This window comes from Solanum stenotomum, chromosome 11 (assembly GCF_019186545.1).
Source record: "Solanum stenotomum isolate F172 chromosome 11, ASM1918654v1, whole genome shotgun sequence".
Classification (NCBI taxonomy): Eukaryota; Viridiplantae; Streptophyta; class Magnoliopsida; order Solanales; family Solanaceae; genus Solanum; species Solanum stenotomum.
This window is the reverse complement of record NC_064292.1, coordinates 208,961-226,130: the sequence shown is the minus strand read 5'-3', so window position 1 is coordinate 226,130 and position 17,170 is coordinate 208,961. Positions and strand designations below refer to the sequence as shown.

At 30.7% G+C, this 17,170-nt stretch overlaps 3 protein-coding genes across 3 annotated transcripts; 2 read left to right on the top strand and 1 right to left on the bottom strand.

The window, feature by feature from the left end:
• Positions 1 to 5,373: 5,373 nt before the first annotated feature.
• LOC125844425 (uncharacterized) lies at positions 5,374 to 6,156 on the top strand. Its single transcript, XM_049523740.1, has 2 exons — positions 5,374 to 5,932; positions 6,041 to 6,156. Exons 1-2 carry the CDS (start codon positions 5,374 to 5,376, stop codon positions 6,154 to 6,156), a joined length of 675 nt encoding a protein of 224 aa, XP_049379697.1.
• A 1,420-nt stretch (positions 6,157 to 7,576) lies between these two features.
• LOC125844842 (kiwellin-like) lies at positions 7,577 to 8,320 on the bottom strand. Its single transcript, XM_049524192.1, has one exon. It carries the CDS (start codon positions 8,271 to 8,273, stop codon positions 7,635 to 7,637), a length of 639 nt encoding a protein of 212 aa, XP_049380149.1. The 5' UTR covers positions 8,274 to 8,320; the 3' UTR covers positions 7,577 to 7,634.
• A 3,740-nt stretch (positions 8,321 to 12,060) lies between these two features.
• Positions 12,061 to 16,397, top strand: LOC125844980 (ras-related protein RABE1c). Its single transcript, XM_049524349.1, has 9 exons — positions 12,061 to 12,160; positions 12,343 to 12,435; positions 14,648 to 14,720; positions 14,843 to 14,943; positions 15,359 to 15,424; positions 15,603 to 15,700; positions 15,784 to 15,846; positions 15,921 to 16,013; positions 16,086 to 16,397. Exons 2-9 carry the CDS (start codon positions 12,363 to 12,365, stop codon positions 16,167 to 16,169), a joined length of 651 nt encoding a protein of 216 aa, XP_049380306.1. The 5' UTR covers positions 12,061 to 12,160; positions 12,343 to 12,362; the 3' UTR covers positions 16,170 to 16,397.
• Positions 16,398 to 17,170: the final 773 nt, after the last annotated feature.

Genomic DNA, 17,170 nt, shown 5'->3' with positions numbered 1-17,170 from the left:
TGTTTTAGTTTTTTTGGCAGCTGGGAATTGCAATACAAAATCGAAATAGAATTAACTACTTACTTTTTCCATATGCACGTGTCTGAATTTTTAGCAAATTTTAACGTCTGTTTTGGTCATGTATAATTGAAATCTAGGCATATAATTTAAATGGTGCTAGATGAGTTTGTTAGATTTGTTGTTTTGACGAATTAATAATTGGAGTTTATACTTAATGTTATATGAAACTTATGTTTCAAATTTGGGCTATATTTGAAATGAATTTGAGTGTTGAATTGTTGAAATTTGAAGAAGACACGTGATTGAGATTTCAGATAATTTTCACATATACTTTAATCATGTACGACTAAAATTAGACACGAGTTTTTTTGTTTTTTTTTTTATATAAGACAGTATATATCTATCTATCTAAAACATTATTGGAGATTTAAGTATTGAGACTTGAGACATATTAATTTCCTTTTATTACTAAGTCTATTGTAAATGATACATCAAACAAGATACATAAAAACCAAGGAAAATAACTAATTAAAGACTTGCACCTTAGAGAACAGTATTTGAATAACATGATGTGCATTTATATTTGGAAAACTTCAAGAAAAGGAGAAAAGAAAATTCCTCTTAACAAAAACACAAATATATCTCTAAATTAAATAAATAGTCTTGAATCGATCTTAAGCATGGTGCTTAAATTTGCCAAAGGATATGTAGTTGCCCAAAAGAAATTGTCACTTCATGATAATAATATGTGATCATCAACATCTTCATCATCATTGTGATCCTCCATTTTTGAAAGAAGATAGAAGGATTAAGGGGAAAAAAAGAAGAAGAAGAAGAGTGATATTCAGAGAGAGAGAGAAGGATTGGTATGGATGGTTTAATTTAACTATAGAAAAAGGTTGGTGGAGGGAGGATCTTCTAAGCATATGCTTCAACCATTAACTTGTCTTTCCACATCTTTTTCTTTCTTTCTATTTAGTTCTTGTTTATTCAGTGTCTGGTATTCATATTGGACTTCGATTAATATGAATTCGTGTTTTGTAAAACACATTTAAAGGGGAACACTCTCAAATGAGGCTTTTTACATAGTTAGACCTCAAACTTGAGACTTATGATTAAGAATATTAAAAGAATGATCTTATCGATCTCACCATGAGTACCTTTATTGGTATTTTTTTTAATTCTTATATAACAAAAGCTGTCATCCAATCAAAGTTTTTTGTTATATATCCCATGCTTTGTCACCACAAAGTTCTGTTCTAAATTCCAGTTCCCTGGTTTCATTTTATATATATAGATAATAATGCCCCTTGTTTATTTTATATTGCTTTTTTTTTTTTTTTTTTGAGGTCATTTATTTGTCGAACCACTATGCCTGCTTAGCTACGCATTTTATTATTTTACTGTTGTTAATATGCTTGTTTGTACTAAACTGATTAGTTCCCTTTTCTTTTACTATATATAAACAATTTTGACAAGTGTGTACATATTCTGTAAGGAAACCCAATTTGTACATACTTCATGATTCTTTAAATACTTGTCTAGTTTGTTACGTAAAATGTACGATTTCTATAAATAATAATGATAATATTATTTATCATTTTACAAATACCATAAAAACATGACAATGATTATAGATTATTTATTTTTTGTAACGATAATATTAGCAATAACTTGCTCATAAAATTATTTTTAATCGTCAAGTTTCAAATATGTATGCTCTTATGATATTTAGCTTATTACATTTATAGTTGTTGAACATCCGCTACCTTAAAATTTTGAATTTGTCATTGTGTAATACCATAAATTAATTGACTATGAACACACGATTTAAATTGAAGGAGAAAGAAGAAGAGAATATACCTAAAGGATTGTGGTAGAGTAGTAAGCACTCATTCCATCCTTAATTAAGAGGTCTTAAGTTCGAGTCCTCTTGAATACAAAATCGTGTAGTTTAATTTGTCAATAATAGCAGAGACTTATTGATATATGAACCCCACATGGAATTTGCTGGCAACTAGCTTTACATGTTTTTTTCCCTTTGCCAGAAAACGTCAAAAAAAACAAGTGTGTTTTGTCAAAATCTGTCGTTTTATAATTGGAAACAGCAATTTGCCCCTTCCAATCGTTGAATCATACAAATGGTTGAATGTGTCCATTATTTAATACTACTCATATTAATTTTTGAGGAAATAATTTAAACACTTGTTTCCGCAATCGCTTAAATTAAGAATAGTCGATAAATATATAATATATGTCAAGAGCGGAGTTAAGTAAAAACAAATGTATTTATTTAAAACGGTTTTTATGATTGATTTATATGTTTAGTTTCTGTCTGAAAGGTCTCGAATGATTTCAATTCCTTCGATAAACAATTACAATTTATATAATACACATTTAATATTTTTCATACTATTATTGTATTTTCTACTTTTTTGTATATTTACTTCTTTAAAAATTTAAATTTCTTGATGAAAATTTTAAATTCATCACTAATATATGCATAAATCATATATAATATATATATTAGAATAAATAAACAATCAATCCAATCGCTATTAGTATAAAAATCTTTTTTTTAAGCATACATTCGTAAGAAAATCTTTTCAACTACGCAAAGTACGTTATACTAAGGTGTAAATAAATACATTAGGGAGCAATAGATAATTACATTAACAAGATCCACCCAATCTAATTTGTATTAGTGATCCATCAATTATCCAAGTTAATTAATTTCTTAATTAACTTGTCAAGGCAAAACCTTTGACTTTTCACACAAAACTCGTAATGCAAAAGTCAACTACTTTAACTCATTTTATTTATTGCAAGTTTGCAACCATCATAATTAATTTTATAGTAATAAGGACGTAACTTATATGGTCTTTAATATTGTTGCCAAGCTTCTTTTTTTTTTAATGGTGTATAATTTTTATAAAAATATGGTAGCTAGTTGGGTATATACAAAAATTGAGAATCTTTTGAAGAGACAAGAGATTGAAAGAAGCTTTCCCCGTCTGTATTTTCGATAAGTTGAACATTCATAACTTTTGTTTATCGGGAGAATGATACAGTTGAATTTGTAATAAGGTTAAAAATAAGTGTCTTGATTTAACTTGTTACATTTGATTATTAACAATTAAATATATTTATAAATTTATAAAGAACAAAACGAAGATAAATAAGTAAATAAATAAAATTATATGGAACAATAAATTTCCGATAATGAGTGTTTGCATTGATTCTGGTGATGTTGATCTCAAATTCGAGATCGTTCCAATAGTAAATGCTATGAAGTAAATACTTAATGAAATATAGAAGGCTTGAAGCACAAAACTAGTAGTATATTGCTTTGTATTGTTCAGAGAATGATCCACTTATAATTGTGTTATAAATGCTATTTATAAGTTTTTATAGATAATAAACCAATAAGAAAGTTTCACTCAAAACATAAAGTACTATGAACAATGGTTGTTGTCCATGTGAAAATGTCATTAATAGAGCCCAACTAATATTTTTCTATTGCGAATAAGGTATTAATTATATGATTATGATTATATCTAACGTATCAGTCTTTTTTGTCATATTATCATAACACAAGTTCTTTTCATCTTTGAGTCACGATTTTCCATCTTTCTTTATGACGATTATTATGTGATTTCTTTATGACGATTATAAAAAAAATTTATTGAGTTATCGGTTTGATATTGGTTTTTTAATATTGGGTTATTGGGTTAACCGATAACCCATTAAGAATATAATAATTTAGTATTTTAATTTTTAGTCATACATAAATATCAAACAAACAATATTAGTATAATCACTATATTAGAATATAACTTTAATGACCCTACACAATTAACATTACTTAATTAACTTGCTCTCTGCATTTACCCTTTAGGTTTTAGTATTACTTTAGTCTTTAGGTTCACAACGTCAAAAACCTAAAGAACTAAGAACGACGTTGTCTAGGGTTTGCAACGACGACAGCAAGGGTTAGGCAATGACTAGGGTTGTGAATTGTGAGTATTTTCTATACTTTTACTACACTAAGAAGAATTTTTGCACTCAATGAGTAATTAGATTTTTCTCTTTTTATTTCGCGTTAAATTGTTGGACAAGTCATATATTTATTTTGAAAGCATTTTCTTATTGGTTAAACCGAAAACCGAACCGTTAAAGACCAAAACCGATAAATCGAAAACCTATAACAAATATCTTATTGATTTGGTTATCGATTTAACATATTTAAAAACTGAAAATCGATAAACTGAATCGATAAATCCAACCGAACCGATTGATACACAACCGTCGTCCACGTTTTAAACCAATCCATGTCTTGCAAATTTAATTGTCAATTTTCATAGTTTGATTTGAATATAATTGATTTGTTAAGAAACTCACATATTATTGGGTATTTGTCCTAATTTCTAAATCATAATTGGGTGTTTTATTGTTTTGGAAAAAACGACAACATACTTATTATAATTGGGTTTACTTTTACGATAAGATAAATATAAATATTTTATATCTGGTTAATCTTTATTCTTGGAGAAAGGGTATGGGAGTCCTATTTAGGAGAAAATACTGATCTCTTCGTCTCAAATCATTTATCGTGTTTTTCTTATGAGTTTCAATCCGTCAAAAATATCCAGCTATATAGTACTTCAGATGTATCAACTTGAAATAGTTACTGGTGCATATTCATTGTATTACAACTAGAAAATAAGTGTATACTGCATATATTTTTTGCGTGGCGTAATACATGTGTCTTATATGATATAATACACGTAAGACGCTACGTTATGTTGAAATTTGGTAGAATCTTTTTACTTTTTCTTTTTAGTCTAAAAATATTTTATAGTATTTAATTTCCTTTCAAGTTTAGGGTTTACATTAATTGCAAAATATTTAGTTTTATTTTAGTTTAGTATCTAAAAGGATTCTCCTTTAATACGGATTCTCCTTAATTATTTATAAATAGGGATGTACTCTTCTATTTGAATCAATGCAAAAAATCAATACAAAGAGTTATCATTCATTCTCTCTTTAATTTCTCTTTCTAGTTTCTTCCATTCCATAACAGTGGTATCAGAGCCTTACATTGATCTTAATGGATCTGTGAATTCGTTGAAGAAGAACTTTCAACCACTTTTAATACATATCTATTTTCAACCCACTTTTAACCCGTGCTTTTATTTTTAACGCAGGGCCAATTTTAACCCGTGCTTTTATTTTTAACGCAGGGCTACTTTTAACCAATTTTTAATCTATATTATTTTAAACCTTATTTTTCAAACCATGACAAGCAATATTCTTTCTTTCAATGCCCCACAAACCTTTAATGGTGAAAATTATCAAATTTGGGCAGTTAAGATGAAGTCTTATCTTGAGGCTTATGATTTGTGGGAAGTTGTAATGGAAGACAAACCCATACAACAACTCACTGAAAAATCTTCTGATGCTGAAATCAAACTTCACTCAGAAGAGAAAATCAAAAAACACAAAGCCAAAATTGTAATTCAAAATTCAGTTGCAGATTCAATCTTTTCTAAAATCATTGCATGTGAGACAGCAAAAGAAGCTTGGGAAAAACTTGAGAAGGAGTACCGAGGAAGTGAACGAGGCAGACAAAATCAAATTCTGAATTTGAAAAGAGATTTTGAATCTCTTAGGATGCAAGAGGGTGAGACTATCACTAATTATTATGACAGGATTTCCTTGATTGTCAACAGAATCAGGTTGCTTGGTGAGGATTTTAAAGATAATAGAATAGTTGAAAAGATTCTTGTAACTATTCCCGAGAGATTTGAGTCTAAAATCTCTGCTTTGGAAGAGTCTAAAGATCTCTCTACCATCTGTCTTGTTGAATTGATAAGTGCTCTTCAAGCACAAGAACAAAGAAGAGCTTTCAGACAAGATAAAATTGTTGAAGGTATCTTTTATGCAAACTATCAAAAAAGAAAAGTTGATTATCCTCCTTGCAAATATTGAAAAAAGAAAACACATTTGGAAAAATTCTGTTGGTGGAGATCTGATGCAGTATACGGAAGTTGCAAACAAACATGTCATGTTACAAAAATGTGCAAGTTCAAAGACACTCAAGATAAATCACAAGCATTACTAGTAGAAGAAGAATGTGAGGATGAATTTTATTAGAAGATATTTTTGAAGAATAATTAAGTGTTCAAACTCAAGTTAGATATACCAACTTGAGTTTGAGGGGGAATGTTGAAATTTGGTAGAATCTTTTTACTTTTTCTTTTTAGTCTAAAAATATTTTATAGTATTTAATTTCCTTTCAAGTTTAGGGTTTACATTAATTGCAAAATATTTAGTTTTATTTTAGTTTAGTATCTAGAGGATTCTCCTTTAATAAGGATTCTCCTTAATTATTTATAAATAGGGATGTACTCTTCTATTTGAATCAATACAAAAAATCAATACAAGGAGTTATCATTCATTCTCTCTTTAATTTCTCTTTCTAGTTTCTTCCATTCCATAACACGTTAGACATATGTGTCTAATTGTCCAATTCTATATAAATTTATGTACCTTGCACATTCAAAATTAAAATGCATAAATGTCAGTTAAAGAACACATTTCAATAATATACCATTTTTTGATAGTACAATATGACCTTGCACTCCGTCCTCCTTTTTTGCATTTTTGCAATTTTCAAACTTTCTATAATTGGTGCATAATTTAAGATAGACATAAAGACTTTTGAAATTTATAATAAAAAAAAGATAAATATTTTTTCTGATTTATTTAGAATAAAAATAAAATTAAAGTAGCGGAATGTTAAAATCAAAGCTATATCACCTAACCTTTTTTATTCAAGCAAACTTTCTGCATTTTGTTCATCTTAACTCAAAAGTACATAATAATCTGAGGAAGATAAAAAAAGTGGCTTACTCTTCCCTAATTTGAAAGGATTCAAAGCTCCTATATCACCAATACTCATAATTAATTAGTACCAAAAAGAATTACAATTATGTGATTAACATAATTCATTCAATCCCCTATATCACCCTTCTAATTTAAATGACATATTATATTTTCCTTTTTATAAATTTGCCCCCCCCCCCCCCCCCCTACAAATGTCTCATTTTCATATTTAATACTAATATAATTTTAAACTTTTCACTTTAATCTTAATAAGATTATCTATAACCACTAAAATATCTATGGTTTGTTTAAGTCCACAAATTTCAAGGGAATTTATTTCTTTTATAAACTCAGCGACTAGTCAAACAAATTGAAATAAAGTAAAGACATTAAATAGATGGTTGAAGACAAGAGTCTTTTCATCAAGCACTATTTTACGGGAACAAATCATGTTGCGGATATGTTGACTTCCTTAGGTTATCAACCGGAGGAAGTAGTTTCGCAAATTCAAAGGGGGTGATGCCATGATATTAAAAAACGAAGAAGTCAAACTTCACAACATAAATTGAGATGAAAGAAAAATACAATTAGTTGAAATTATATCGTAGTTGATTATTTTTAAGAAATTCTAATGTACATCTTATTACATGTAAGATGACACGCTTATTCAAGAATTATATATTTGAGACATATAAAGTTACTGAATTCTATCGAATTCATAGCTGTAACGATCGCTCCATGTTGGCCTAAACCATGGACCAAGTGACAGGAACAATACCTAAATCTGTATTTAACCCTAAAGCTCTCCACACAGCAATAGAACCATCCACTATGTTATTTTTGCATGGACTTTGAAAAGCATGTTCCGCATCACAACCCATAGTAGAATCACATTCATCCACCACTTTAGCCGTTACGGTCTTTCCGTTATTAGCGCGAATTAGTATCATTTTACCACACCTCGAACGTCCTGCAAACCATCCGGTGGACAATGCTACTATTCTTTCATTATTGTTATGATATTTCCCATCACATGATGATGGACCACCCCCGTCTCCGCCTTCACTGAAGTCGTTGAAGGTAAGTTGAGCGGGCGTTGAGGAGGTGACAGGTGGCGAGCAACGGTATATTGGGTGTACACCGTTGCAATTGATTGTGCCAGACGGACGACATGTATTGGTTGGAGTTGGAGATGGGACGGAAGGAGGGCTACTTTTGCAAATTTTGGTTCCAACGTTAGGATCATCGTTACATTTTCCGTTTATGCAAATTAATTGACCATCACAATCGTCCCATGTTTTACAAGGGCCGTTACATTGAGAAATGGCGTTAGAAGTGGAGATGAAAATGGTGAAAATTAGTGAAAGAAAGGCTAGATTGGACATTGTGGCTACTTTTGTAATAATTGAAAACGTTATATGTGTAAGAAAGTGTTGATGGGTGAAGAAAAGTGTCTAAATGGATGAATATATATATAGGGAGAAATGATATTGTGATTAGTCGTGATTTCGGCTAGTAGATGTCTACGTGTCAATTGGACGGATTGACTTGAATCTAAGCACGTTATTTATTCGTTCAAAATTAATTTTTTCTAAGTTGAAATGAACTGAATCTGGATAAGTTCAACAATGAATAAGTTTTACTCGTTCTTTCTTTTTTTCTAAAAAGAAAATTCTTCAATGAAGTGGATTGATCGAGCATCATGAGGTCTCAAGTTTAAATTCTAACATAGACAAAATGCTAAGTAATTTCTTTATATTTATTTTAACTTTTGGTGAAAAAGTTATCTGGCATGTGTTGCTAATAGTAAGTAACATATTTTTGTAGAATTTGATTGCGTTTTGTAAAACACATTTAAAGGGGAACACTCTCAAATTAGGCTTTTTACATAGTTAGACCTCAAACTTGAGACTTATGATTAAGAATATTAAAAGAATGATCTTATCGATCTCACCATGAGTACCTTTATTGGTATTTTTTTTAATTCTTATATAACAAAAGCTGTCATCCAATCAAAGTTTTTTGTTATATATCCCATGCTTTGTCACCACAAAGTTCTGTTCTAAATTCCAGTTCCCTGGTTTCATTTTATATATATAGATAATAATGCCCCTTGTTTATTTTATATTGCTTTTTTTTTTTTTTTATTGAGGTCATTTATTTGTCGAACCACTATGCCTGCTTAGCTACGCATTTTATTATTTTACTGTTGTTAATATGCTTGTTTGTACTAAACTGATTAGTTCCCTTTTCTTTTACTATATATAAACAATTTTGACAAGTGTGTACATATTCTGTAAGGAAACCCAATTTGTACATACTTCATGATTCTTTAAATACTTGTCTAGTTTGTTACGTAAAATGTACGATTTCTATAAATAATAATGATAATATTATTTATCATTTTACAAATACCATAAAAACATGACAATGATTATAGATTATTTATTTTTTGTAACGATAATATTAGCAATAACTTGCTCATAAAATTATTTTTAATCGTCAAGTTTCAAATATGTATGCTCTTATGATATTTAGCTTATTACATTTATAGTTGTTGAACATCCGCTACCTTAAAATTTTGAATTTGTCATTGTGTAATACCATAAATTAATTGACTATGAACACACGATTTAAATTGAAGGAGAAAGAAGAAGAGAATATACCTAAAGGATTGTGGTAGAGTAGTAAGCACTCATTCCATCCTTAATTAAGAGGTCTTAAGTTCGAGTCCTCTTGAATACAAAATCGTGTAGTTTAATTTGTCAATAATAGCAGAGACTTATTGATATATGAACCCCACATGGAATTTGCTGGCAACTAGCTTTACATGTTTTTTTCCCTTTGCCAGAAAACGTCAAAAAAAACAAGTGTGTTTTGTCAAAATCTGTCGTTTTATAATTGGAAACAGCAATTTGCCCCTTCCAATCGTTGAATCATACAAATGGTTGAATGTGTCCATTATTTAATACTACTCATATTAATTTTTGAGGAAATAATTTAAACACTTGTTTCCGCAATCGCTTAAATTAAGAATAGTCGATAAATATATAATATATGTCAAGAGCGGAGTTAAGTAAAAACAAATGTATTTATTTAAAACGGTTTTTATGATTGATTTATATGTTTAGTTTCTGTCTGAAAGGTCTCGAATGATTTCAATTCCTTCGATAAACAATTACAATTTATATAATACACATTTAATATTTTTCATACTATTATTGTATTTTCTACTTTTTTGTATATTTACTTCTTTAAAAATTTAAATTTCTTGATGAAAATTTTAAATTCATCACTAATATATGCATAAATCATATATAATATATATATTAGAATAAATAAACAATCAATCCAATCGCTATTAGTATAAAAATCTTTTTTTTAAGCATACATTCGTAAGAAAATCTTTTCAACTACGCAAAGTACGTTATACTAAGGTGTAAATAAATACATTAGGGAGCAATAGATAATTACATTAACAAGATCCACCCAATCTAATTTGTATTAGTGATCCATCAATTATCCAAGTTAATTAATTTCTTAATTAACTTGTCAAGGCAAAACCTTTGACTTTTCACACAAAACTCGTAATGCAAAAGTCAACTACTTTAACTCATTTTATTTATTGCAAGTTTGCAACCATCATAATTAATTTTATAGTAATAAGGACGTAACTTATATGGTCTTTAATATTGTTGCCAAGCTTCTTTTTTTTTTAATGGTGTATAATTTTTATAAAAATATGGTAGCTAGTTGGGTATATACAAAAATTGAGAATCTTTTGAAGAGACAAGAGATTGAAAGAAGCTTTCCCCGTCTGTATTTTCGATAAGTTGAACATTCATAACTTTTGTTTATCGGGAGAATGATACAGTTGAATTTGTAATAAGGTTAAAAATAAGTGTCTTGATTTAACTTGTTACATTTGATTATTAACAATTAAATATATTTATAAATTTATAAAGAACAAAACGAAGATAAATAAGTAAATAAATAAAATTATATGGAACAATAAATTTCCGATAATGAGTGTTTGCATTGATTCTGGTGATGTTGATCTCAAATTCGAGATCGTTCCAATAGTAAATGCTATGAAGTAAATACTTAATGAAATATAGAAGGCTTGAAGCACAAAACTAGTAGTATATTGCTTTGTATTGTTCAGAGAATGATCCACTTATAATTGTGTTATAAATGCTATTTATAAGTTTTTATAGATAATAAACCAATAAGAAAGTTTCACTCAAAACATAAAGTACTATGAACAATGGTTGTTGTCCATGTGAAAATGTCATTAATAGAGCCCAACTAATATTTCTCTGTTTCGAATAAAGTATTAATTATATGATTATGATTATATCTAACGTATCAGTCCTTTTTGTCATATTATCATAACAAAAGTTCTTTTCATCTTCGAGTCACGATTTTCCATCTTTCTTTATGACGATTATTATGTGATTTGAGAGATTTAATCAAGATCGATTTGCACCGAACACATCCTCGAGTCCAAATTCTGATCTAATATCCTTGAGCATCCTTTGTTGGTGCCACATGTCCACCTCTTGATCTGTCATGCATACAAACTACTACATTTTTAAATTCTCTATTACGTAGATAAGTTAATCATTAAAAAATAAAACAAAAGAAAGATTAATAGTTTAAGTAAGAATATTCGAATTTAAAACTAAGAGTAGTTAAAAAAGGCAAATCATGTGGAAGGTAGTTTGTATTAGATGGAACCGACTATTCCTTGTAGATTAAAAGGCAAAACAACACTTGTACCGAATATCTTTCTACATTTTTTACTTTATTAAACACTTTCCACCTCTAATACACAACACACACATTCCTTGTCGTTTTATTTAACTTTCCAAATACCCAATCAAAATGCGCCATGCCAAAATCCTTCGAAATTTGTTTGTCTCATTTTTCTTTTTACTTGATTCAACAAGTGTAACCATACTTTTTTTTTTAATTACAACGTTTTACATGATCTTATTTAACAATATGATTAAGAGAGAAGTATTAGAAACACCTCTAAATTTGACACAAATTATTAATTTTTCCCCCAAACTATTAACAACCTTAAAAATACTCATCTTTTGACTAACTAAACTTATATACATCCCCGATCAACCACATGACATAGCAAATGATCTCAACGGAGTACATAATAAAAAAGCGCGTGATCACTCGCCCCCAACAATTTGCTAGGCGCACGCAGCACAAAGTGCGCATATTAGCCACCCTCATCGCATCCTGAACCTATTTGGTAACCCCTTTATCTCTCTGAAAAAAATCATTGATTAGATTCGTTCTGTAGATTTTGATCTGATTTTCGTTACAGTTTTTCTTTCTTCATTATAAATTTGAATAATTTTGTGAATCCAGAAGGGTGCTCTTGTGTATATAATTTTCATAATATACGAATTTATTTAAGGAAAACACTTTTAGGAGCTTTTGTTGATCCTTCAATGGCCGCACCACCGGCAAGGGCTAGAGCAGACTATGATTATCTCATAAAGCTTCTTTTGATCGGCGATAGTGGTAAGTATTGTAACACATTTTCATCATTTTCATTTCTAATCCCTTTTCACAGATCACAAATTTGTATTTTCATTTTTTTTTTGTAATTTAATTTTTTTTGGATCTATGGCTGCATTTCTCGGATCGGTGATTTGACTTATGTTGTGATCTAGCGTCTTCTTAGAAAATGCATTTTGGTTTCGATGTGTCTTCTAGATTTGGTTCATTTTTCTGCAAATGATCTTCCGGTAATGACTCCTAAGAGTCTGAGTTGAGCTTGTTGCACCGGGATTGCCTAGTATGGTTTGCATTTTCTGCGTGGTTTGCGACCTATATGCATATGAGCGGGTTTAGGAATTTCTGTAAAAAAAGGATTTTTTGGTAATGAATTTGGGTGTTAATTAACTAGTAGGTTTGTTATATTTGTACCTGTGACATGACTAGGGATTTATAACAGTATTTTAAGTGTTAACAGTATTCTTGAGCCCACACGAATAATTACTGGAGAAACAGTGATTACAGCAGATTATTGCTGAATAGAATTTGTTGTTTTACATGTCGAAATCAGCTGAATCGTCGTACTGCATAACTGGTCCTAAGTCCAGGAGGGTTGTGCATTCAAATAATTTGTATGTGTGGGCTTACCTGTGCGACTACAAGGAGATTCAAGAGTTAATAATGTATATATATGGAAAAAGATGTTTTTGCTGTGTTTGTACAGTATGTTTCACCAGTTGGCTGTGGCTTCGCCATGGGTTGTGCTAGGCATGCCAGCTTAAATATAATTTCAGTATGATGAATTGTCTGAATAGAATGGAATAGATACTGAGGACTCAACGGAAATTAACTAATTAGATGTAGTTGATCGATTGACAATTTATCAGGGTCTATCAATCTAGTGGACGTGGCGAGGGATATATTTTACTTGGTAGGTTTTTCCTTCATTGCTTGTTATTAAGAATTATCAAGCAATGGTTGGGATCATTCATGTTTTAAAGAGTCTCAGGATGAGCTTCTTTCTTTAGCTTTTGCCATCTTATAAAATGTCCACTGACTGACTAAGCTGCTGGATTTGATAAGCCGAAGGGATTTTCTTTTAGTTACATCTTGCTCCATCACCTTTGTCTTTATCTAGGTCTCTCTTGTACCATAGATGCAAATAACACTATGAACAGAGAACAGATTAACAATGTCTTTGAGGAGGATTAGGCTGTCAGCAGCCTGCATAATAAGAACAGGAACAACAGTATTGGCGTTTGTTTGCATCAGTTACTGTGACTCTGATTAATGGAGAAAATGTGGCATCCTCTGCTTATACTGTCAGTGTGTATACTTGTCAGGTTAAGTTGGTTGCTATAATCTTTAATAATGCTTGCTTTTGTGGTTGTTTCTGAAGTTAATTGATATGTGGGCCTTTGAGCTTGAGGAGATGGTACTTTAGCTATTCACTAACAATCGTTTACCTTAAAAAAGTTATTTTGTAAGTATCTAACCAAATTCTGATTACCTCAACTGCTCAGAAATGATCTGCATTACCAGCAAATACCTTCTGCAGAACTATCAGACATTACCATGTTGGTTTATCTATTGCATCCATGACTCTATGGTCATTCAAATTAAACACAAAATATGAGTTTTAAATCTTCATATTGGTAGAACATGATTTTGAAGAATGACAGAATGCTGTAGCCAAATTTATCTGTTGGGTGTCCTGTTTGTTCTGTACATAACTAGTAATGTCTGTGCTCAGTAGGAGTAGATGATATTCTCCTCTTATGATCAAGAGAACTCCTTTATTCTCCTTTTGGGATTCTTGGCTGGTTGATCTTGGTCCATACAACATTTCTTTTTATTGTGCTGTAGTGGTGGTGTGTGAGGTGGGGGTAATCATGATGACTGTTTATCACCTAAAGTTTAGGTAAGACGGGAACACTTCCATATGTTTCTTTTTACCTTTTTCTTTTATGTACTAGGTAGGATGAAAACTTCTGTTTGGTATTTATTTTCCTTTTCTTTAGGGGATACCCTAAAGCTAGTTAAGAATTGGAACTTACCTTGTACCTTTTCAGCAAACTTATTTTCAGTCACCTTTTCTCTTGGAAGTTCTGAGCTTCTTAGTCTGCATCCTCTTCATTGCACTTGGAGGTTATGTAATGTCTTTGCATGACTTTTATAGAGAATGATTGTGGATTGGTTTTTATAACCAATTGTTTCTTTGATGTCTGCACTGTAGGTGTTGGTAAGAGTTGTCTTCTTTTACGTTTCTCTGATGGTTCCTTCACCACAAGCTTCATCACAACTATCGGGTGAGTTCTCTCTCTTAGTTATACTTCTGTGGTAATTGCTTCAGAATGCCCTTGAGAATCATGTGCCTTGTTTTTCTGTGTACAAATATTTCTTAATGCTTGCTTCTATTTCATTTTGTCAGAATTGATTTTAAAATTCGAACCATTGAGCTTGATGGAAAAAGAATCAAGCTTCAGATATGGGATACAGCTGGTCAGGAACGTTTTCGGACCATCACTACTGGTATGTTGTCATGGTTGTTCATTGATAAAAGTTCTGATGGTGTTACATCAATGTTGTTATAAAGGAGTCTGGCCATTATGACTGTGAGAAGTTTATTCCATTTTTGTTTTCTCAATTGAATCTTCTTTAGAGAAGTTCGGTCTTGTGATGTTTTTCTCCCCCTTTTGTTTCTTCCCTGCGTTTCCATGTGACCGTTTATACTCTTGCCCCCTATGAAGAGAGCCAGTTTTAATTGATATTCTCTATCATATTATTTTTGCAAAGTTTACGAGTTGTTATCCTTGTGCCTGTTTCTCATCTTCATGAATAAATTGCTTTCGTATTAAAAAGAAAAAAAATGATCCTCCTTAGATCCTTGTGTTTTGTTTGCCTGTGTACTTATAGCTTCTCTTTTTCTGATTACAAATTTCTCCAGCTTACTATCGTGGAGCCATGGGTATATTGTTGGTGTATGATGTTACTGACGAATCCTCCTTTAACAGTAAGGTTCTTTATCCTGATTCTCCTATAATCTCAAGGTGTAGTTCATATGCGAATGCTCACCCTTTTTAGGGTTCAAGTGAATGGATTGCATAATTCCATAACTCTTTTATCTGTTTACTGTCATTTGTGCAGTATACTCATGTGTATGGTTTCTAATTGTTTCATCCTACGTGCAGACATTAGGAACTGGATTCGTAACATTGAGCAGCATGCCTCAGACAATGTCAACAAAATACTTGTAGGGAACAAGGCTGACATGGATGAAAGCAAGAGGGTAGATTTTTGTTTGGACTGATCTTTTATCAGTAACTTTTCCTCCTCCCGTCTAATATTTGGCCAATATGAACTTTTTTGTAGGCTGTCCCTACGGCAAAGGGTCAAGCACTTGCAGATGAGTATGGAATTAAGTTTTTTGAAACTGTAAGTATGGTTCAACAGCCTAGAAAGAAATGCTGGTAGGTCTTCCTGTACTAAATATAACTCTGCCCCTGCAGAGTGCAAAGACAAATCTTAACGTGGAACAAGTTTTCTTCTCAATAGCAAGAGATATAAAACAAAGGCTTGCAGACACAGACTCCAAGGCCGAGGTGAATAACTTGAATATACTTGAAATATTTTTGGAAATTCCAAATACTGTATGCTCATTGTTGACATTGCAGCCGTCAACGCTCAAGATTAATCAACCAGAAGCAGGAGCTGGAGGTGGTCAAGCTTCCCAGAAATCAGCTTGTTGTGGTTCATAAAAATGGTTAGAATATGAAGTTGGAGGGCGATAGCTTTGTAATATCTTTCTTTATTGGTCATTCTTTTGAAATTTTAACGTGTGAAACATAGGTTTGACTATTATTATTTGTTGCTAACACCTTTCCAGTTTCCTTCTTCATTTAGCTTTCAAGGACCTGTAACCTAGCTAGCTGTTTATGTGTACAACTTTTATTATGGCATGGGTACCTCAGACTTGATACTACTAACTTTAATAATCTATAATTACCAATAATAAACAATTAAAGGTAAATTCAGGAAGTGTAAATACACTAAGATAAAGTGACCAAGCAAAGGTAATATAGGAGTCAATAACTATTCTATTACATATTATATACGTAGAGACAGTAGAAAAGCAAATTGATGGTAGAAATATATGAGAATAGAGCCGGAATTCTGCGAATGTCGTGAGTGTATGATGTAGAGATATTTCAACCTGAAATATTCTATTCTGATTATACACCTTTGAGGACTCCTCCAATTTTTTTTATCTTTTCTTCAGGTCAATAATGGAATTGGAACCCAAACCAGCTCAACAATGACACAACTTCTTATCGCGAACACTACATGACTTTCCAAGATGCCACTTCTTTTTTTGAAAAATTTGACGGCTTCAAATATGTGCAACACAAATAGTTAGTTCACTATTTGTTTTTTTTTTCTTTTTCTTATAGAGTAATCTCTTTTAGTTTTGTGTAAAACATTGTTAGAGAAAATCTCTTATAGTTTGATTTTATTGACCTCTTTTTCCTAGTATAACTTTTTGTTATCATCTACCTACTTCTTATAGTTATGTCACAAAATTAGACGTTTAAGTTAAAAGTTCTATCATTGAAGGAGTCAAGATTTTCATTAAATTGTTCAAAATATGAAAAAGCAAACACTTGAAGAAATCAAAGGGGTTCAAATATCTACTATATATATACATAAAAAATAATTTTAATCATATATAAATAACATAATTTTTTTTTTACCAAAGAAA

Bases quoted from the DNA above. Each gene is read 5' to 3' on its own strand.
- LOC125844842 (XM_049524192.1), bottom strand. From the start codon at position 8,273: ATGTCCAATCTAGCCTTTCTTTCACTAATTTTCACCATTTTCATCTCC.
- LOC125844980 (XM_049524349.1), top strand. From the start codon at position 12,363: ATGGCCGCACCACCGGCAAGGGCTAGAGCAGACTATGATTATCTCATA. The intron at 12,436-14,647 runs GTAAGTATTGTA...TCTGCACTGTAG, and splicing joins TCTTTTGATCGGCGATAGTG to GTGTTGGTAAGAGTTGTCTT. The intron at 14,721-14,842 runs GTGAGTTCTCTC...TCATTTTGTCAG, and splicing joins AGCTTCATCACAACTATCGG to AATTGATTTTAAAATTCGAA.
- LOC125844425 (XM_049523740.1), top strand. From the start codon at position 5,374: ATGAAGTCTTATCTTGAGGCTTATGATTTGTGGGAAGTTGTAATGGAA. The intron at 5,933-6,040 runs GTATCTTTTATG...GATCTGATGCAG, and splicing joins ACAAGATAAAATTGTTGAAG to TATACGGAAGTTGCAAACAA.